Here is a 21298-nt window from a genome sequence, read left to right as displayed (position 1 = left end):
AGCGACAGCCCATTTGCCAAAGCGCGCGAGGCCATAAGCCGGCTAATGAACTGGTGGCTTCAATAATTGGCGGAACCAATCATTCGCCCACTGAGCGCGTGGAAAGGGGGATACACCAGATCTTGGCGACAGATGATCCAGTTGCCAGGTCCCGTCATACCTTTATTCATCCAGTCAACGGTCAAGGAATTCTGCTGCCTGGAAATGGAGAAACGGAATCGCAGAAAGCCAAGAAAACGCCACACTGTCTTCAGTGGAACCCGATGCAAGCCAGCGCAGCTCGGCAGAGATGGTGGCGCTTTCACTAGTGGTGGTCGGAGGAAGTTGTACAAGACTTGATTTTCAGTCAGTGAAGACCCCGATGAAATTTCTAGTTGGAGATAAGAGGTAAGCGAAGGGCGAGCGCAGGGATGGATAGACGAGATGGGATGATGCTTGCGACTGAGACAAGAAAGCCGGTGTGTTGTGATGGTGTTCCAAAAGCTGCGGCTCTGGAATGTGCCACTACGGTCTTTTAGGGGCCACGAGCCGATTGCGGCCCCAAAGAGACTTAGTGGCTTAACAGGACCCGCACATTATTCAGTATCATGCAGATAGCGCACTAGGTACATGCACTTACACTAGTGATACACAAGATCGGAAGTGTGTGTGTGTGTGTGTGTGTTATTCGGACCTACTTACAAGGCGGCAGCGCTGGGCAACACGGCAGTATGCCCAGTGTATGTAAATATCCGCGCCCAGCGTATGCGTGCGAACAGCAATAGATGTATTGCAGCTATATTTGTGGCGTCGTACTCGATCTTGGCAGCAGCTTATCAGTCCACACGGATGATGATGATGGAGGGGGATCATCTCTCCCCCACACGCTGGGAAGGAAGCAAGATATTTAGAAACACGATTGGGCGACGGGGAAAACCACAAAAAATAGCGTCGTCTTCTGGAGCGCCAGACAAGGTTATGGGGAACGTGGAGAGCCTAGAGGTTCAAGGTTTCGGGCCCTGGTGCTCCCCAGGTTTTCCTAGTATGGCGATCACCAGCTGTGTTGTTATTCTTGGCACCAGTTCTCTACGGCGGCAGGCCATTATTGTAATTTTCAAACGGCCGAACAGTAACTGAGTTTTAAGACTTCCCTCAAGTCCAGAGTTGCAAAAACCGCAAACAAGGACAAAAAGAGCCCATATACATGCAGACAGTGTGTCGGTCATTCGGGCTACCCCGTCCGTTCCACCTCCCCCCAGCACCAGGTGCGGGACTCCCTCCCCAGCCGCTCTAATAACAAGAAAACCAATTTACCATCTTCTTTTCAGCGAGCCTCGCCCGGCTCGCCCCAATCATGAGCCACGCTAGTGCAGGGCTCCGTGCTTGTACCGGTACCTAGCGCCGGTCCGTGTTAGTCGCTCTCCTCACTGGCATGTACATCGTCGCCGCAACGGGGAGACAGCACCGCCGCCGTGACCGCATAAGATGTGTCCCTGGCTACTTGGCTCTCTGTCTGTTGCCAAGTACCTCTACATCGCTGGACCCGGCAGATACTAGTCTTGGCGTGGGCGCCTCGCCTATCCGCAACCATCCCCGGGTCCTCAACGCCGTTCCATGCACCCTGGTCATGGCACATTGTTTGCTGCAGCCGGACTGCAGTCCCAGTCCCAGATTTCTTCTTTTTATACCCCAGACACTCCCCTCACCATTGATCATCACTCTCATCCTCTCTGTATCTTTTTTCATCCCAGATTCCAAACAGTCTTTTACAACAAAGGGACCCTGTGTGCGCCAGTGACACACCAGCTCCTCGGGGCATTGCAACTTCTTCATCCTCTATACCGGCCACGAGCCGTTACCTGCACACACAGTCATATCTGCATTGCAGAAGAGATTTCGCCCAGCATGTCCCACGACATCGGCAAGGCGGTCGTCGCCTCCTCCGAGATCTACGCCGAAAAGGGCACTACCCACACCGAAGAGGTCATCGCCGCGCGCTCCCTCGAGGCGCGCGTCCGTAACCCCCTCGAGGGCATCCCCCGCGACGAGCTCATGCAAAACGTCGCTGACTTTGCCGCCACGCGCGGCCTCACCGAGCACCTCGCCATCCTGCGCAAAGGCGCCCTCGTCGCGCAGAACCCCAACGATATTTACCTGCTCGAGGGCACCGACGAGGCGCTGACGCCGGAGCAGGTTGCCATCCTGGAGCGCGAGAGCACGAATAAATGGGCCATGCCGGCGCGCCTGTTCTGGACGATTGCCATGTGCTCGATTGGCGCGGCCGTGCAGGGCTGGGACCAGACGGGCGCCAACGGCGCGACCATCTTCTTCCCGAGCTACTACGGGATCGGCGGCGACAGCGCGCGCGAGCAGATTCTCGTTGGTCTCATCAATGCCGCTCCTTATATTGGCAGCTCGTGAGTTTCCTTTTTTCCCCCTCTCTCTACTCTACGTCCAGCCACTAACAAAAGCGTCACCAACAGCTTCATCGGCTGCTGGCTCTCCGACCCTCTCAACAACTACTTTGGCCGGCGCGGCACCATCTGGTTCTCTGCGCATTTCTGCATCTGGCCCGTCATCGGCTCCGCCTTTTGCCACACGTGGCCGCAGCAGCTCGCCTGCCGCCTCCTCATGGGCATCGGCATGGGCGCCAAGGCCTCGACGGTGCCCATCTACGCCGCCGAGAACGCGCCGGCCTCGATCCGCGGCGCCCTCGTCATGTCCTGGCAGATGTGGACCGCGTTCGGCATCATGCTCGGCACCGCGTTCAACCTCGCCGTCTTCCACCTCCCGCACGGCCTCAACTGGCGCCTGATGCTCGGCGCGCCGTTCATCCCCGCCGTGCCCTTGCTCGTCGGCATCTACCTCTGCCCCGAGTCGCCGCGCTGGTACATGAAAAAGGGCCGCTTCGCCGACGCGTGGAAGGCCATGTCGGTGCTGCGCTACGACGAGATCCAGGTCGCGCGCGACATCTTCTACATCGGCACCCAGCTCGAGATCGAAGAGCGCCTGGTCAGCAAGTCCAACGTGCTCAGCCGCTTCGCGCAGCTCTTTACCATTCCGCGCGTGCGCCGCGCCAACCTCGCCGCGTTTACCGTCATGCTGGCGCAGCAACTGTGCGGCATCAACATCATCGCCTTTTACTCCACCTCCATCTTCAAGGAGTCGGGCCTGACCGAGTTCCGCGCCATGATCGGCTCCTTTGGCTTCGGCCTCGTCAACTGGCTCTTTGCCTTTCCCGCCTTCTGGACCATTGACACTTTTGGGCGCCGCAGCCTGCTGCTCTTCACCTTTCCCCAGATGTTCTGGACGCTGCTCGGCGCCGGCCTGTGCACGCTCATTCCCCGGGACATGGGCGACGTCCGCACCGGCCTCGTCTGCCTCTTCGTCTTCCTCTTCGCCGCTTTCTACTCTCCCGGAGAAGGTCCAGTGCCTTTTACGTATTCCGCCGAGTGTTATCCTCTGTCTCATCGCGAGACGGGCATGGGCTTCGCTGTCGCAACCTGCCTCTTCTGGGCCGCCGTCCTGGGCACCTCGTTCCCGTTCCTGCTGCACGAGGCCAAGCCCGTCGGCGCGTTTGGCGTCTACGCCGGCTTCAACGTCGTTGCGTTTGTCCTAATTTTTCTCTTCGTCCCTGAGACCATGCAACGCACGCTCGAGGAGCTCGACTGGGTCTTCGCGGTGCCCGTTCGCACGTTTGCGCACTACCAGTTGACGATCGCCCTGCCGTGGTTCTTCAAGCGCTACGTGCTCTTCCAGAAGAACGCAACCAAGCCTCCACTGTATCACTTTGAGGCCGTGGAGCAGGCCGGGCAGGAGGGCCACAACATGGCTCCTCTGGCGAGCTCGGATGATGAGAAGCGCTCCTACTAGTTTGACATGATGAGCCTGTATTTTTGTCGTTCATCACGTTTGGTATTTGATAATTTGCATACGAATCATGTCTATATTGACCCCAATTGATGGTATATATAAGTTTATGTTGGATATAATACATAAAATTACTTCTCCAAGTATGAGCATGCTTCTGTCGCTATACCGCCGTAAATAAGGTGACATCAATGTACTAGTTATCATTTCAACATTTTTATACAAAATTTATGGAATAGTCGGCTTCCAAATATCAAACAAATGTACCACCTTTAGGCCTTAAACTTCGACCCTCTTCTTGTCCTTCCAGCGCGCCCTCGTCACTCTCAGTAGTGCCCACGCGATCAATCTATATATCACAATGCACGCCAAGAGGCAGTAGGCATTCACATTGGGGTCCACGTCAAAATTGTACAGATCCAGTACCTGCTCTCCCGACGTAATGGGGCACGACCCATCCGGAAGCGTCTGCTCGCTCGTGCAGTGAAACTCGACGCCGCGCATCGCGTACGGCGCCATGGCGCGCGTCGCGTAGCGAATCGGCGACAGGTAGTTGAGCGCATTAAATGCCTCGGGCATGTTGATGGACAGGACGCCCGCCATGCCGTTGGCGACGGACAAAAAGACGCCCATGATGTTGACCGCGAAGCCCGTGTGCGCAAACAGCGTGTTGAACATTATGCCCAGGCTCTCGCCGCACGACACGACGCCGAAGCAGCCAAAGAACGTGGCAAAGTAGAGCGAGGCCGTCTCGGGGTTGCGCACCGCAAAGGTTGAGAAGATACCGTAGATGAGGCAGCTGAGAATCTCAAAAGGCAATTCGAGGATCGTATAGGTTAGAAGAAAGGCGTCGACGCCGTACACGCCGTCGTCATCCTCGCGGTAAAAGACGTCGCGTTCCGCAGGGTATACGGCCACGTTCTGTAGCATGCCGACAAAGTAGAAAGCACCGACCTGCTGTACGTAACCCATGCGATTTTGCACCGAAAAGTAATCGTGCTTGAAGGGCGCAAAAAACAGCGTGAAAACGCCTGCCAGGCCAGCGACTTGCATCGTACGCGCGAGAATGAGCTCCGGCTGGCGGCGGGTATTGATGACGGCGCGACGCAAAAGAAGCGGCAGCGCCTTCACAAGGGATGTGCGTTTTCGTACGAGAGCCCCGAGTTCTGCTGGCGTAGAGAGGTTGGCGCGGTTAAAGGAGCGGCGAGGTGCAGCTGCGAAGGAGCCCTTGACTTCGAGGGCGTCTTTGTTGTCGTAAAGCGATGGCCGTGTCTTGTCGCTGCTTTCGCCTTCTTCCATGCCCTCGATATGAAGTTTGCCGTCTTGGATGCTTCGCTTCTCACCAAGTTCATCGGTTTCTTCGTGAATAGCTGACAGGCGCGGCTCGCCAGCCTTTGCTGGATCGAGATGCATGTTCCAGCTTTCAATGAGCTTCTTGACTCGCTCACGGCTCTCCGCCTCGACGTCTTCCTTTTGCAAGTCGACAGTAATCATGTCCAGCGCAAAGTCGGCAGGATTGGTATTCTTCGGGCATTCATATCCATGTCTGCCAAAGTACCCCAGCATGTCCCTACCCGCACCGGCATACACGGGATGGCCGCCACGAGATAGCAGGAGGACATTTCCAAAATGCTTAAACAGATCAGAGCGTGCTTGATGAATAGTGAGTATCAGTGTGCGCCCCTCGTTGGCGAGGCCCTGAAGCACCTCCATTATGGAGCTGGCTGTGAAGGCGTCCAGACCAGAAGTAGGCTCGTCGAGAAGCAGCACTCGCGGGTCTGTCAGGACTTGAACGGCAATACTGGCACGTCGCTTCTCACCACCCGAGATGCCTTTAATCATATCATTGCCGATCAGATTGTTGGCGCAGTCCTTCAAACCCATCTTAAGCAATACTTCTTCTGCTCGACGATATTTCTCCTCGGTGCTCATAAATGAGGGTAGACGCAGGCCGGCCGCAAATCGCAGAGTTTCGCGTACCGTGAGTGATGGCAGCAGCGCATCGTCATCTTGACAAACGTACGAGCAAACAGAGCGGATAACAGAGTCGGAAGGGACAGCGCCGTTGAAGGTCAGTTTGCCGGAGGGCCGATATTTGTTGCCGACAGAGTTTCGCAGTCTCAGTGCCATGGCATTGAGAAGTGATGTTTTGCCACTACCAGATGGGCCCATAACGACGTTGAGTGTGCCAGCTTGGAACATCGTCGTCACTGGATTAACAATCAGACGTCTAGGCAGAGACTTGCCAGTGGCTGCCTTTTTGTCCAATGCGAGCGCAAACCTGTCCAAGCCAACATCAATGGCTCTGACCTCGGTGATAGATCGTACCGTCATCTTTTCCTTTCCAGCGGACAAGTCGGTATCAGTGGTTCGAGCTCTGGCAATTGTCATTTCGACTTTTAGGAATGTGAGGCCGATCGTGGATAAAAGCAAAAATAGGGCAATGAACGACGCGAGCGCAACAATCGGTCTTGCGATCCAGTTCGTGGGGAAGCCGAGTGATTTCATAATGTATTTTCCAGTGTACTGTTCGCATGCCGGATTGTCTTTGCCACCAGGATACGGGCAATCGTAGAAGCTGCCTTGGAACTCGTTTGCACAATAAGCGCTGAACGCATAAAACTGTCCAGAAACGTTAGCAGGTTTTCCAATTACGTCTCAATTCATAAACGTACGTTGTATGCGGACCATTTTATCCACCGAACATAAACCGGGATACTGCTAGACTGCACAAACATGCCGCATGCTATACTCTGGATAGTGTACACCAAATTGGCAATTAAGCTTGCCCCGGGAAAGTGTCGCACGGCTGTGACACATGCCATGGCGCACGTCACGGAAACGTATTGGTTGAGTAGAGTAATTGCAAAAAAGGTGAAGAATTTTCCCACTTCGCGATCGAATCCCGACATAAAGTACATCAATATGGAGAAAAGGAATGGCACAGGTACATCCTCGGTCGGCAATCGTGCGAGTCGGCGAGACAGAATGAACGGAAGAGGGTCGACGCAGTTTTCGGAATTTTCGCGGTCGAAGGTGGGCATGTCAATGGTGAGTCTATACACCTCGAATAGGAGTATTAGATAGCCTTGCAGACCAGAAGTAATGTAGAGCCCGCCTTCGCGAGATCTAATACCAGCTTGGTCGCGACCAACATTCCAGAACATGTAGCCCGTGATGGCGCCGAGAAGAACGGCTTCCAGAATGGCGGCAGTCATGCCCATTGGGTCGCGATACGTGACTTTGAAGGTTCGGTGGGTCAAAACCCGCAGCTGGCGAAGAAAGCCAGCCCGTTCGTCTTTTCCATGAGAGCGATTGTGATGATGACGGCGATGCGGTTGGCTAATGACGCCGCCGAGGGGTGAGAATAGTTTGTCGCTCTCTTGTCCCCAGATTCGCTTCAAATTCTCGACGCGCATGCTGCTCTCGGCTTCCAACTCTGGCGTACGATTGTCGACCGCGGCAATGTCAATTACAAACTCGGCCGGGTTGACAAAGGGTGGGATGGGAAATCCCTGGCTTTCAAACCAAGGGATGCATTCGGACGCGTCGCCAGAGTAAACCGGGCTACCCCTGGTCAGAATGACGATGCTGTCAAAGAGATGCCATATTTCGGAACGAGGCTGATGAATGGTGGTAATGATTGTGCGTCCCTTTCTCGCCAAGGCTTTCAGGGTTCGGACGAGCTGATAGGCGCTCGTGGCGTCGAGGCCGGTGGTTGGCTCGTCAAGAAAGAGGACGGATGGGTTCGCCAGGAGCTGGACGCCGATACTGACGCGCCGCTTTTCGCCTCCCGAGCACCCACGGTGTTGTGAGTTTCCGATTCTTGTCTCTGCACACTCTTTCAAGCCCAACTCGCGGATGACCTCTTCGACAATGCGCCATCGGTCTTTGCGCTTCATGGCGGATGGCAGGCGAAGGTCGGCTGCGTATCGCAACGTCTCGCGAACGGTCAAGGTCGGGAGAAGGATGTCTTGCTGCATGACATAGGCATGGCGCACGTTCTGGACGCCGGTCTCGCCGTTGAATGTGGCAATGCCTTGCTGGTGCAGCCGGGAGCTGAAGATGCGCTCGGCCATGGTGTTGAGCAGCGTCGTCTTGCCTGAGCCACTGCCTCCAATGATGGCTGTGAGACTGCCCGGTGCCAAGTCGGCATTGACGGAATGGATGAGTGTCTTCATCTCCGGGGCCGTGTTGAATTTTGATTTGAAGAGGCTGGGATATGTGGAGGGAGCGAGCCATGTCGGCGCGGTGTTGACGGACACCTCGAGGTCGCGAATCTGTACTTGGACGCTGGCCACATCGTCTAGAGAAAGCTGACCAGCGCCAGAGAGCGAGAATCGCCGTGTGTTGCCATCACTTTTCTGGTTGGCTGTTTGCTCCAGAGACGTGGCAATGGAGCTGGCCCGATCCGTCTTGTCGCTTTCTCCGCCAAATTCTACCGGAAGAGCCGGCCCTTCGAACTTTTTCTCATCTTGAGAGGCCATGTCCGTAGCAGAGAGTACCCAGGAACTCTGCGAAGAATGGAGGAGATTGGAACGTGGGTTAACCTTTCGGATAAGCTTGTCAGAAAACTCGGTTTAGGTCATGTCTGTATGCGTTGTGCGTTGGGTGTGCGTCTAAGACATTTGCTGCAGACAATAGTTATGCGGGCGAGACAGCACGGATGTTCCTGGGCGATCTTATTGCGGGAACTTGCTGCGGGCGCCAAAGATGGCAAACAGGACGCAATGGATGTTCCGATACGCCGTGCTTCAACAAGCAAGGGGGCTCATGACCGCTCGAGATAGGTGCACGAAGAACACAGCGCAGACGGCGTTGTCGAGGTTGGCGTGGAAGCGTCACGACGGAAGTTAGAAGCTGGGGGATTGGGGACTGGGCGGTTGTAGTCACGGATTATGGAGGCCTGCTTACCAGTGACAAGTCGAGTGGAAACGCCAGCGCGGAGACGGGTAGACGGGCAGCAGGCGGGGCGGGGTTACAGGGGCTTCTGGGGGCTTTGTGCGGCTTGTTAGTGGCAATTTAGACTAGGAAAGGCGCTGTAATAACTAGGCAATCCCAGACGAGCGGGGCGGGGAAAGACGAGACATCCAAGTCTGCCATCCAAAACTAGTCACGAAATGTTTTATCCTACGTTGGGGTAACTAGCCATTGTTCTTTCGTGGTTGCCCATCTTCAAGAGATGCAGAAAAAAAGAATCCGCGCAGTTGACACCGACGCACGCTGCACAAGAGCCCGTACGAGCCAGCCACGACGCCCACGTTGTCATGCCGTAAGCTGGCTGCGACGCTGCCACGAGCCACAAGCAAAATGCAACTGGCACACATCCATAAATGCATAATACGCGTATCATGTGTCCCAGCCTCGCGATCGTAAATAACAAAGAGAGCCAGACGGATGGCCAGGCTAAAGCCGGCCCAACGTTCCGACCGTCGGCATCACCCATCCCCCGATGCTTCCGCGTATTCTAGAAGTTGACAAGGTTCAAGACGTCAATTTGCTGAAGAAATTAACTAGCCTGACAGGGCTTCTTTCCCGCCGTCCATTGAGATCACGGGGCGGGCGCCACGAGGAGCTAGCCTGGTCGTGGGGTAATAAGCCAGCCTCATAGCGCTGAACTGGCCGACTTGGCCTACCATTGAGTCTGTGAGGGTGTGCTGCCGCCTCAGCACCCCCGGCTGGGCGAGGACAAAATCAGTTCATTTTTGCATTAGTTCCGGAGGCGCGCACTGCCATTGATATACCTTGGTACTCTTCCATGGCTTCCTTTTCTGCACCGTGTCGATCATCTCGGCTCGCTAGCGCACATACCAAGCTGTTTTTGTTGGCATCCGAAATGTTAAATTACCCAAAGGCGGTATCAAAGAGGGTCAGCATACACTCTGGTACGGTTGCTTCAAGGGAAAATCATGCTATAGTGTATTGATCTTCTACCTGGTTCGGATCCCTTTCGTTGTCTCGTTGCTTTCATCGTCCAGGGCCAGAAACTTGGCGCGCATGGACACCATACAACCATCCAGCCCTTGCTTTTCAGTGTACCACACTCAATTATGCCGTTGATACGTCCCCTTTTTTTGATCTGCCTCTTCGCGAATCACCTCATCTTTCCAATCACTTCATCTCCTCAATCGGGTCAATCTCACCCTCCTCCTCATCTCCATAGTCCTCCTCCTCATCCTCGTGGCCGTGAATGATCCCCGAAGCCATGTCCGCGACCAGACTCCACTCAAACGTAAACGGCGGCTCCGACTCGACCGAGTCGAAAAAGTGAATGACATTCGGCGACGACGGATCGAACCACAGCTCCGTATCGGCCGGGAGCGCCTGCCCGCCATTCTCCGAGTACCCGTACCCCTCAAAATGCTTCTGCCTCTGCGACAGGAACCACGGATGCGCCTTTTCCACGTACTGGCGGATCGTGATGAAGTCTTCCCCCGCGGCGGCGGCCATGTCGAGGCTAGGGGCAGCGGCCTCGCTCACGTCGCCCTCGACGCCGAGGTACGTCGCCTCTTCGATCTGAAGCTTGAGATGCGCAGAAGGCGGGTTGCTACACGGTGCGCCGGCGATGGCGTGGAATGTGCCGTCCGCGGCTTGGAAGGGCTGCTGTGCAGAGGAGGCGTCTTCGGGGTCCTCGAGCACCTTGACGCAGGCAGAGGCTGGGCCGTCGGTGATTTGCCAGCGCAAGCGCAGGAATTCCGTAGAGGGCTGTGCCTCGTCTAGTTCAATGTGTTCGGCCATTTTTGGTGGTGAATGGGAATGCAAGTGAGAGGCCGGTGTTGCGCAGCTGATGAGCAATGGCTGCTGCAGGATTTTTGCACCCTGGCGATGGCGCGCGCTTCGTCGGGTGGAGTTGCAGCCGCTTAACCAAATATCTGGCCCAAGGTTCACTGTCAAATAAAAAACGAATGTGTGGAGGTATTTCAGCTGCAAAAGCTGAAATGAATATATGAGGAGTCTAAAGTCACAAAACGGGTTTCAAAAAAATAATAGACACACAAAATCGAAGACAAGTATTGCTGTTGAAGCTGAGAGGGCACACTTAGACCAGACGTGCACTGAAAATACGAGTCGATAACCTTCTACTGTATTAGAAATAATAGCTTGATGAAGACTACAGTAACTTTAAAAAAATAAAAAATAAAAGACTACAGCGGCAGCATGTTTCATATTATGTTGCCAGACAGATGAGTGGCTAACGTTACGGCGATATAAAGTGGATAGGACCTTGACGGGCAATCATTCACAATACAAAGCAAAGGGTTCAATAGCTGGCATTTCATCATAAACTAGCCAGAGTAAAAAGAGTATGAAGAGCACGCTGTTCTGTGTTGACCCGACTACAAAGCAACGGCTTAACGGTAGTAGTGTCTCTATTGGTAGCCGTACGCCCTACCAGGTCGGCAATTGTCCATCGTCGCACAACTAAACCCCCTCCTCGGCGGCGTCCTTTTTCAGGTAGTAGTCCCACGGAAGTTCCTCGAGCATCGTGTCCTCCACGGCGCCCATCTCGCCATTCTCGTCCAGCCCGTCCGACTCCTGGCGCGGCCGGCTAAATGTGGTCGGAAGCTCGTGTGGTTCGATCGAGGCAATGACCATCCCCGACCGAGTACGGTAATATCTGAAGCGACGCTCTTCCGCGCCTTGCCCCCCTTTACCGTCAAGAGCCTGCTGGTCTTTATCCTCGCTAGGCTCATCGGGCCTGGCTTTTTTAGTGTCTGGATTCTCGGGGTCAGCCGTTTGCGCGCCGCTCGTCCGTTGCTCGACTGACCTCTTGTCAAAATCAGAGTGCCTGGAGGCGAAATCTTCCACCTCGCCCCAGTCCATGAAGCCAATCTCGTGCCAGTAAAGCAGCTCACCGGCTACCGGCGGCTTGCACCGGAGCTCCTTTCGCGGTTCCGCCTGGACGAGAAGAGCACCCTCGGCAGCAAACTTGTCGTCGACAATGGCGAGGAGGTTCGAGTCCAGGCTCTTTTCCTCGGCGTGTCGCTGATGCAGTTTGACGAGCTCATCCGTGTCGCTGGACTCGTCGAGCGAAATGGCGACGTATCTGAAGAGATCGTCTATGCTGCCCACGGACCGCGGCTCGCCCTCGTCGTTTACGTAGTGCATGCCGACATCGACGGCATCTGCGAGCTGGTGGAAGCTGTCCCTGTCTCCTTTCTTTCGGTTGTCGTACACGGCGAGGCGGCGCACTGGCGGTTCCTGGTCGTACCAGGTTCCCTCCCGCACCTCGGTCCAATTGGAATTGGCGATGGACAGGGACGTCGCTGTCATGCACGCCATGCTTGGCAGGTTTCGCACTGCATCCGCAAAGCCATGCTCGGCTTCGAGATTGCAGAGCAGCACGCCATCCTTTGTCGCGTTCGCCGAGTCGACGATTAAAAAGTACGACTGCTCGCTGTAGTTTGGCACTTTGTAAGTGTCGCGTTGATGCTTGAAGACCTGTAGAGGTCTTTGGCCCGGCACAAATATGATGCTGAATTGCTCTTTGACTTCTTCAACGGTTCCCGCAGCCTCATTGACAAGGAACTTGCATATTGTGTCCTCAGTTAGATCATCAACGGTGCAGTATACCTTGGTGCTGTTGTCGTCATCTTGTGTACTCATGGTGAATGCGATTGCTCAAATTATGTTGATAAGTGTATTGCCGTTACACAGGCGAGGGCAAGTGAGAGGTCAACCTAAAGCATTTGTATCCTGCTTCAACAAGCAACGAACGTCATTTCGACGTCATGTGATGCCTGTCTTAGACGGGCCACCTTGAAAGCCATTCTGGCAGCGACAGCATCGGCAAAGCAAATTGTTTCCTGTTTAAGCGGCAGTGCTATTTCCAGCAAGACTCGGATAATGCGAAACATGCTTATGCACCGCCACGCCGCTTACAACGAATAACGTCTCGTGTCCACGGTTTACACTAGTGGTCAGGAGAGTAAGCGATCTCCAGCCAGTCCCGTGCAGAGGCTAGCCAGCCTTGTTCATACCCGAGCGCTGTGAAAGCCTCAGCCTCGTGCATGATCTCCGGATGATCGCCACTAAACAGTAATGTGCCGGACGTGGACCATGACTACACACCAAAAGATCTCACCACACTCAGCCTTCATCGAGATGTTCGCAGGTGTTTTTGCCCGGAGCTATCAGGGTTGCAAAGTTGCACTGCATGAGACGCGTATATGCTCTTGGTGAATAACTGCCCATCAATACCCAATGTGTCCATTCCCGGCTCGGTGTGCTTTGGATGCTGATGCTGCAGACCATGAACGTGCGATTCCATTGATCCGTCACCTCCGGAAAGGAGATTGGTCTCGTTGAGACGAAGACATGTACCGTTACATACATACGAGGCGAGGCTGTAGTAAGAGGGAACAGTCTCTCCGGATGGGGGTGAGGAGCTGTTGCAACCAAGACTCGATACCAATCCATCAAATATAAATAGGAGAGGCCAGTCTTGCACAAAGGAAAAATACAAGACAACTTCTACAGCACCTTCAGATCTTACGTATATCATCTATACTGCCCTTCATCATGCTCGTCAAGATTTCCACCCTTACCGTTGCAGGAGTAGCTGGTCTAATTTCTTTCGCGGGACAGGCGCAGGCCACGCCTCCGGACCTGAGCTTCCTGTGCGACAAGATCCCCGAGGTCTGCACCAACATGTGCTGGGCCACCCGCTGCGCGAGCCCAAGCTTTCCGCAGACGCTGACCTTTGACTTTCCGAGCGACGACAAGAAGGAAGAGCGCCGCAAGAGCGCCGGGTGCGCCAACGGCAACAAGTGCAACAAAGGCAAGTCGGGCGCGGGTCACCGCGGCGACGGCTACGAGTCGTGCGACGAGTATCCTTTTGCGAGCACAAAGGAGGCCGACAAGGGCCACCAGGTCTCGCGCTGCGTGCCCGGAAAGCAGAACAGCTCCCAAGGCGGCAAGGTGGGTGCCCTCCAGAAGAAGTGGCAGAAGGAGGGCAAGACGAGCTTCCTGATCGGCTTCGGCAACCCGGGGGCCAAGGGCGTAAACTTCTGCAACAACGAGCCCTGCAAAAACGACGGCTGGGAAGTACAGGACGCCAAGATCTCGAAGCGTGACGAGGCACCGCTCTTCAAGTACTACCGTACCAGGGCCGGCATGGTCCTGGCCTCCCTCTCGCCCGTCAACATTCCCTCCAACTTCACCCGTGAGACCCACGAGGCGGACAAGGTGGACGATACCTTTGAGCTCTGGACTGAGGTTGACAACGAGATTGGTGAGCAGCACATGATTCAGGACACTGTCATGGAGGAGCTTCCCTGGGATCACTTCCTGAACTAAGACGCTTGGCAACGACAAGGAAATGCCAGCACACTGTGCGACCGGTTTTTCTAGAATTTGTTGTTAAGATTTACTTAAAATTGATGAAGTTTATTTTGCAGCTCTTGACTTTCTACTCCGTGACCATGATCATTCTTTTAAGATACGCTGCCCAGACCTCCAGCGCCAGAGGCACAATACGACGTAAAGGCCTATGAGTCGCTACTGCGCAATGGATCGACCATGCCGAGAGCAATACGTAGTAGTAAGAATACGAGGTGTGATACTCTGCACTTTGTTTCGGACGTTTCGCCCGCAAGAGATGTTGCCAAGGCAAGAAGATCTGCAAAGCTGTCTCGCCCGCCAATCATTTCTGCGAGGGGAACTCTTCCGGCTGCATATCAACTGGAACATGACAGCGAGGACCACACCTCTTTGGAGAAGCCTCCGAGACGTTTGCGAGCCGGTACCCATTCTACGGGGCCTGTCAGCACAACGGCAATACCATGGCAGACCTTGATGCTTTCTTCGATGTCTCCACTTGTGTATCTGTATTATAGTTTTGCTATATTCTCGGCGATTGGACGGCGAGTGTCAGATTTAGGATGGCGCATAATTTCTAATGTACTTGGGACATGAGCAATCAATGGCTTAGCCATGTCTGAATGCCCATTCTAATTTGGCCTACATTGAGCAGTCGCTGGATCTTTTATGGCGCAGCGATATCAACCCAGAAAGTATTGTTCTTGGCCTCGCCTTGAATGGCAGAGGACTGACGGTCGCTGACGCAGTCTGCACCGCTCCGGGTCGCAAGCATGCCTCTGGCGGAGAGTGAAATCACGGATGTTATGTAGAATGTGAGGGCGACGCCTATTTTAGAGAAAGACGCTGTTGTTAAGACTTTGAGGTACGGGAATAACTAATGGCTGACGTTTGACGACGTGTTGCTCTTAGGAGCCGGGTATTTAGTGCCATGTTCTAGGAACTATAGAGGATAGCTCACAAATGATAACAAGCTGAAACACGATAATCATAACACCGAACAAGCTAATAATAACGCAAAGCGCTGCCATAAGAGCGAGGGAGCATAGAAAGACGGCTGACGCGATGAGCCCACCACCTACATAATCAGGCCATGCCTGCCAAAGTTTGCCAGCCCACCTCATCAGCGTCACAGCAATCCAGTATCCTTCCAGTAACTGACTTAAAAGTATGCTCACATTAAACAACAACAGAGCGTTCTTGCGGAATTTGGTTGTTATATAAGGAGCGAGATGGAGTGTAAAATTTGGTCGGACTGTTCGACTGTCTTGATCATCACTCAGTGGCGGTGGTGTGTTGACACCAAGAATAACAGTTGCGATCCACCAACCGATTAGGAATACCCCGAGAATCCAGAAACGCGGTTGAAGAGCGTATTGAAACACAAATATGTCGTATCGGGGGTTCTTGTCGCCGTACATTGTGAAATTTGTATATGAGGATTGGTGCTAGTGAGGGGAAACGGCGGGACAATTCGCAAGACCGTGAGACGAAGAACAGTCCTTACTTTGCACGGTTGCAGTCGGCAAAGACGGCATAGACGTACTGACAAGTTGATTGCCTCGAGTAGACTTTGGTCACAAATTGTCGATGATTGGGCGCACAATAGAGTAAGAGCACAAGGCATTGATTGCAGCCTCAATGGTCCATGCACAAGAAGCTAGTTCTGGAACTCATGGTGGCGATCAGCTGCAGCCTAAGGCGGCCTCGTGTAACCTCGGGCAGCCTTGTCGAATACATTTCGGAACAGATTCTCGCGTAACTGCCCGCTTTTCCAAAATGTTTCCGGGTCATTCTCGTATTTGATCCTTTGGTGCGTGACCGAAAAATAGAGTGGTGAAAGCCCGTAATGCAAGTCGACGCGGAAGCTCAGCCAGGCGGAGAATAACCTCGACAGTCACATTTATAGACAGGGCTTCCTTCTAAAATCGGATCATGCTCATGGTTCAGCAAACGCCAATGATTAGAGCCAACTGATCATTTCGGCATAGTAAAATTTTCCTTCTCTATTCAGTACACTATGAAGTCTTACCAATTCCTTCTTTCTCTGACCGCTGCTCTGCCTCTGCAGGCTCGCGGAATGCCAGCTCGGCAGAAGGGCTCTGCTACTATTCCCGCAGACTATGGACACTATGCCACCTATGTATTCCCTGCAGACAATGCGTCATTTCCTCTATATGTCCAGGGCCATGATGGAGAGGCAAAGGTGGTTACATTGGATCTGTCTACATTTCAAGTGGAGAGCAAATGGCAGCAAAAGCACTTCAAAACGATGAGGATGGATAATCACGCCATTGAAGATCGTGATGTATGCGAAGCAATAGCCGTCTGCTACCAACAGGCCGCAGAAACGGCTACTACAGCAAGTCTCTGGCTTGCAAACACAGTTGGAAACACCTGCAAGAACATTGGCTCAAGCATCTGGCACTATTTCTCAGACAACAATTACGAAAACCTCCATTCAATTCTGCAACAAGCAGCCGTTGGGCTTGCCATTAACATCGCGTCGACGCCGCTTGGCAATGTCATATTGAACTCTGGCCATCAAGCTACATCCGGCCAGGACAAATGTGGCACACGAGAGCCAGAGAATCTGGCCAACGATTTTGCATCGGCACTGCAACAGTTCTGCGAGGCGATCCAGAAGTCTAAGGATACCGTTACGGACAATCACTACTACTCTGGCGAGCTGAAGGATGATGAAAGCAGTCAGGACGGCACAATGGCAATCACTAAAGCATTTATCGCATCTCAGGCAGGCAATTTTGGTCCGGCTTGTAAAGCCCTTGGCATTGAATGGAAGCGATCACTACGAGCTCTGTCAAACATGTTGCAGTGATTTGCATGGTGTATCGGGAACTATGGCATCGAGATGTGCGGGGCGCCGAGGTAAATGTGTATTAGGATGTTAACGATACTTGATGCGTCATGGACCGGGCTCGAACTTTTTTTCGTTGGTGGGTGGCTCAGTGGCCTAGGCCGCTGAAGAACGGCTCTACTGGGACCAAGTCACAGCGCAGCAGCGTCTAGGCTCGTGAGGCACCATGAATTTGGAGGTCGGCCGGGATCCCGGGAAATACTTTATCTTAAGAGACTACGTATAATTAACATGATATTTATCGTTAAAGTTACCAAGTATAAATAATACAAGATTGTAAAGATAGCTGGGCAAAGTATGGAGTAAATATAATACAATTAACTAGGCAGAGGAAATTGCAATCAAAGTCGAGGAAATTAATACGCGCAACCCGAAGCGCATCATCGAACTGACCAGATGTCGTGGAGTCTGGCGACGCCTTTCGGCGGCTAAGTTAGGCACCAAGTGCCAGAGGCTGAAGTCGAAAAACGAAACAAAAAACTACGTAGAAGCGAGTGTGTAAATATCGTGTCGTGCTTGTAGGAGCTGTTTTATTTTTTTATTTTTTTTTGAGAAATCAAAGAAGGATTTGGCAGAGTAGAAGCCCGGCCAGGTCTTCAAAATCGCCTGCGTTACCAAGATGGAAGCCAGCATGGCCGATCCGGGAAGCGCCCAACTTGGAGCCTCATTCCACGCGCAGCCGAGGGCGTATCTGGTAAAAAGAAAGTGCAGAACAGTCATGGCGTGGACAGTGAGCGACATGGATGTAATGTACATCCAAAGGAGCGGCACAGTTCCCTCCGTCGCTGCGGCTTGTGGCGAGCGATCAGGGTCGTTGTGGCGGGTGCCGGCGTCTGCATACATTGGGTTGGTATGTGCGGGGATGCCGTAAAGGGCCAGGGCCCAAAAGAGAGTGCGAGGTGGTTGGTGACAGGCGGCTCGAAGCAGGAGCAGAACGGCCCGGGACCAGGAAATGGAAGACTCGGTAGCAACCGACAAATGCAAGGGATAAACTGAGTGCTCTCTGAATTTGAGGCGATGAAGCATTCCACATAAGAACGGGAAACGGGTCACCCAAGCAAGGTTGAATTTCTCATTTTGCTTGTCAGCCTTGCCCGTGAAATCAGGCTGTGGGAAGCGGGACTGCACAAGACTGCTGCATATATGAAAATTGTCACGTGGCTATTCATTGTCGAGAGCGTCACTGAGAAAGAAGCACAATTAAGCATTTCATCTCCGTTTGTGTGAAATGCCTGATCGCGGTGAGGTTCCTTCGGTCACGCCGCCTGGTGTTGTAACTATTCAGCCAACAGCCGCTGCGGCGACTATTACCGACACACAGCCTGTGAGTTTCCAACACTGACGCTTCTAGCTAGTTCTATTGCTGACACTGAAATGTAGGCTCTCACTGAGCCAATGGAGGCAACGGGCGATTTGAGTTTGCGAGGGGGGATGGAGCTTTGTTTCGATTCGAGAGCGTCTGAAAAATGCAATCACTGCTGCAGTCTTTGCATGAGCCAGATCTGCTGAGCGGGCGACATGACGATGGATGCGCGAGGATGCCATGGGAGGCGACCTTCTGTAACTACATGATTGGGGTTAGCGGCCGCTGCCTCTCTATGGCCTGACGAAGTTTGGGGCGAGTCTCAAGCCGGCCTTGAGACTTGCCCTCCCTCTAGCGGCCTTGTCAGATTCTCTTCCGGGCTCCTCGGCAGAGTGATGCAACCTGCTGCGAGCCTGTCACTGGCTGAGCCTTGACCATGTTAAGCTCTTCTATCCATTTGCCAGTGCTACTGTTAAATGAATGTGCTTGGTTGAGGCGCCCTTGAAGAGATAAGACGACGAGAAAATTAATAACAAGCAAAAAGAAAGTGCGGAAACACGCCGCAGCTCCGAATCTAGTCTTTCATGCACTGCAGTATTTTCCTATGCTGAAAAAGCTGAGTTCCATCCATCGCCGGGCATCGGTTGTAGGAGGGGCTGCAAGGCTCTCTCAGCCTCGGCCAGGCTGCCACTAACTGCCCACCATTGTATTTTTACAATTATTACTGGTCGCTATGAATGACGGCGCTGATTGAAATGAAATTTCAGAGAGAAATAGCAAATCTCTGTATCTAGTGTGCCTGACGAACTGTGTTGTCGCCGACGATGACCGTTTCTGGAGCGAGACGGTCTCTCCCAAGCCGCTATTCGTGACTTGTGGTTCCGGCATTTCGACCAAACAGTGCAGCATGTGTAAGGTCTACAATAGAATACTGTAACATGAGACACGTACATAATCCTCAGTAATTTAGGGGGCGTCTAGCACGCTGAATCTTTTATGCTTGTGCTCGCTGTACCTGTGCAGTAAGATGGCGGGGGTGGACACTTTGTCAACCATACACTATCAGGCCCACCCGCTGGCAAATCAGGGTTGTAGCCCATAACTTCTACGCGTGATGCATCCGTAATCAAGGTGGAGAGATGGCGATACTAATAAATCGCATTAAAAAAACCTCCTTGTTCTAATTGTTCACTATGTGATTATAGTATATATGGCATTAGCTACGGGTGAGGCTGCTAGCCACATGACATGTTGGTGACGAGATTATGATTCTGGCACTAATGAAACAGGTCCTCGTGAAACTTCCCTACCTACACCCCACCAATCAGCTTGACCTTATTTCTAAAAGAGAAAGGAAGAATAATACCTGGATCATCATTGGATGCAAGCGAAGCATCTCTCGCCAACTGTGGGTTTCAACTCTATATAAGAACTGTGCCACACGCCGACGGGTAGAGAAAAGGCAACACCATTTTTAACATGTCTCTTCTTTCTACCAGGCACTGCAACTTCAAGTCTCTATACAGCATTTCTCGTATCAAAAAATTTCGTAACGTTGCAGCCATGTCTACAATTTCCAATGCAATCATCAAAGACCACCGCGAGCTGAAGCAATACTACGATGAGGTGGTCAACAATGTTAATAATCATGATCACCAGCAGCGATTCGGCAACCAATTCACATGGGAACTCGCTCGCCACTCGGTTGGGGAGGAACTTGTTGTTTATCCTGCCTTTGAGAAGCATCTCGGCGTTCAAGGCAAGGAGATGGCTGAGCATGATCGGAAAGAACATCATAAGGTATAGCTGCGTAGGGTTTTTTTTCGGGTTACACAGGCTAACAGCTGCCAGGTTAAATTAATGCTAAAGGAATTCCAAAACATGTCAGCCTCTGATCCAAACTATGTTCCTAAGCTTCAGGAACTGTGGAAGTCGCTTGAGGAACATATCGAGGAAGAGGAACGTGATGATATGCCCGCTTTGGAAGAAAAGCTGCGATCCATCGAAGGAGAGACGGAGTCTATGGCCAAGTCGTTCGGCCGGACCAAGGCATTTGTCCCGTCACGCAGTCACCCAAGCGCCGGAGAGCATCCGCCGTTTGAAACTGTCATGGGCCTCTTGACCGCACCTATCGACGATGTGGCCGATATCTTTAGGAAGTTTCCCGACCAGACAATCTCTCCTAATCCATCTACGAAGTAATTAAGTAGTACGCAATCTACCACAAGTCTGTATATGTTAGAAGTCTTTGAATGTGAATGATACTAGTATTCCATGATTATCTTAGTAAAGAACTAAATAAGACCTGATAGAAGATGGGAACCGCTGTTCTTAACCAGGAATCACGAGTCAGTATTTTCCTTATCAATGACGAATATTTTTCTCGCGTTTCAAAGGATAGCTTCTTATTGTGCCTGTGTCCTGTCATTAGTGATGTGTTAAAATGTGCGATGATAGCCTTGTCATGGATGACGTATTTATGCGTGAGTATGAGCCTGCTCTACACAAATGTCTCGACTATGAAAACAGCCTTTCATCGATGATATAGTGACACAGCCCACTAAATATTACTGTGAGGGTTTGCTATAGCTTAATTCTTGAAACTGCAGTATGGCGCAGAACATATTAAATTCTCTTGATTCTATATAAATCATCGTCGCTTCCACCGCCTTCTGGCTCAACACTTTATATCGTCTGAAGTCCGCAATTATAATGGGGCAGCAGCGAACCTTGGAATATTCCTTCTCCACACAAGTTCATAAAACGATAATGGCGCGCAAGATCTGCATCATAGCAGTCGACGGCCAAACTGGTTTCGCAATTGTAGAGCTGATTCGACATCACAGCGACTTTTCGTAAAAAATCAGAGTCGTCGTCGGGCTTACACTAGATGCCGATTTAGAAAAGGCACAAGGGCTCTAGGCCCTAGATGCGCAGATTGTATAGCA

General features: G+C 52.6%; 8 protein-coding genes across 8 annotated transcripts; 5 read left to right on the top strand and 3 right to left on the bottom strand.

The window, feature by feature from the left end:
* Nucleotides 1-1884: 1884 nt before the first annotated feature.
* LMH87_000812 (uncharacterized protein) lies at nucleotides 1885-3852 on the top strand (the record flags this gene model as incomplete). The annotated part of the gene is made up of 2 exons (XM_056198782.1): nucleotides 1885-2396; nucleotides 2463-3852. 2 exons carry the CDS (start codon nucleotides 1885-1887, stop codon nucleotides 3850-3852), a joined length of 1902 nt encoding a protein of 633 aa, XP_056055698.1.
* A 276-nt stretch (nucleotides 3853-4128) lies between these two features.
* On the bottom strand, nucleotides 4129-9118 carry LMH87_000811 (uncharacterized protein; the record flags this gene model as incomplete). Its single annotated transcript, XM_056198781.1, has 4 exons — nucleotides 4129-6471; nucleotides 6525-8399; nucleotides 8764-8846; nucleotides 9091-9118. 4 exons carry the CDS (start codon nucleotides 9116-9118, stop codon nucleotides 4129-4131), a joined length of 4329 nt encoding a protein of 1442 aa, XP_056055697.1.
* An 842-nt stretch (nucleotides 9119-9960) lies between these two features.
* Nucleotides 9961-10587, bottom strand: LMH87_000810 (uncharacterized protein; the record flags this gene model as incomplete). Its single annotated transcript, XM_056198780.1, has 1 exon — nucleotides 9961-10587. The coding sequence occupies one exon, from the start codon at nucleotides 10585-10587 to the stop codon at nucleotides 9961-9963; it is 627 nt and encodes a 208-aa protein (XP_056055696.1).
* A 684-nt stretch (nucleotides 10588-11271) lies between these two features.
* Nucleotides 11272-12456, bottom strand: LMH87_000809 (uncharacterized protein; the record flags this gene model as incomplete). The annotated part of the gene is made up of 3 exons (XM_056198779.1): nucleotides 11272-11564; nucleotides 11618-11638; nucleotides 11706-12456. The coding sequence occupies 3 exons, from the start codon at nucleotides 12454-12456 to the stop codon at nucleotides 11272-11274; spliced, it is 1065 nt and encodes a 354-aa protein (XP_056055695.1).
* A 915-nt stretch (nucleotides 12457-13371) lies between these two features.
* Nucleotides 13372-14148, top strand: LMH87_000808 (uncharacterized protein; the record flags this gene model as incomplete). The annotated part of the gene is made up of 1 exon (XM_056198778.1): nucleotides 13372-14148. One exon carries the CDS (start codon nucleotides 13372-13374, stop codon nucleotides 14146-14148), a length of 777 nt encoding a protein of 258 aa, XP_056055694.1.
* A 2041-nt stretch (nucleotides 14149-16189) lies between these two features.
* Nucleotides 16190-17008, top strand: LMH87_000807 (uncharacterized protein; the record flags this gene model as incomplete). Its single annotated transcript, XM_056198777.1, has 1 exon — nucleotides 16190-17008. The coding sequence occupies one exon, from the start codon at nucleotides 16190-16192 to the stop codon at nucleotides 17006-17008; it is 819 nt and encodes a 272-aa protein (XP_056055693.1).
* A 1267-nt stretch (nucleotides 17009-18275) lies between these two features.
* On the top strand, nucleotides 18276-18556 carry LMH87_000806 (uncharacterized protein; the record flags this gene model as incomplete). Its single annotated transcript, XM_056198775.1, has 2 exons — nucleotides 18276-18371; nucleotides 18428-18556. 2 exons carry the CDS (start codon nucleotides 18276-18278, stop codon nucleotides 18554-18556), a joined length of 225 nt encoding a protein of 74 aa, XP_056055692.1.
* A 1059-nt stretch (nucleotides 18557-19615) lies between these two features.
* On the top strand, nucleotides 19616-20552 carry LMH87_000805 (uncharacterized protein; the record flags this gene model as incomplete). The annotated part of the gene is made up of 3 exons (XM_056198774.1): nucleotides 19616-19758; nucleotides 19850-20150; nucleotides 20202-20552. The coding sequence occupies 3 exons, from the start codon at nucleotides 19616-19618 to the stop codon at nucleotides 20550-20552; spliced, it is 795 nt and encodes a 264-aa protein (XP_056055691.1).
* Nucleotides 20553-21298: the final 746 nt, after the last annotated feature.

The sequence above is a fragment of the Akanthomyces muscarius genome, chromosome 6, assembly GCF_028009165.1.
Source record: "Akanthomyces muscarius strain Ve6 chromosome 6, whole genome shotgun sequence".
NCBI lineage: Eukaryota > Fungi > Ascomycota > Sordariomycetes > Hypocreales > Cordycipitaceae > Akanthomyces > Akanthomyces muscarius.
This window is presented reverse-complemented; position numbering and strand designations above follow the sequence as displayed.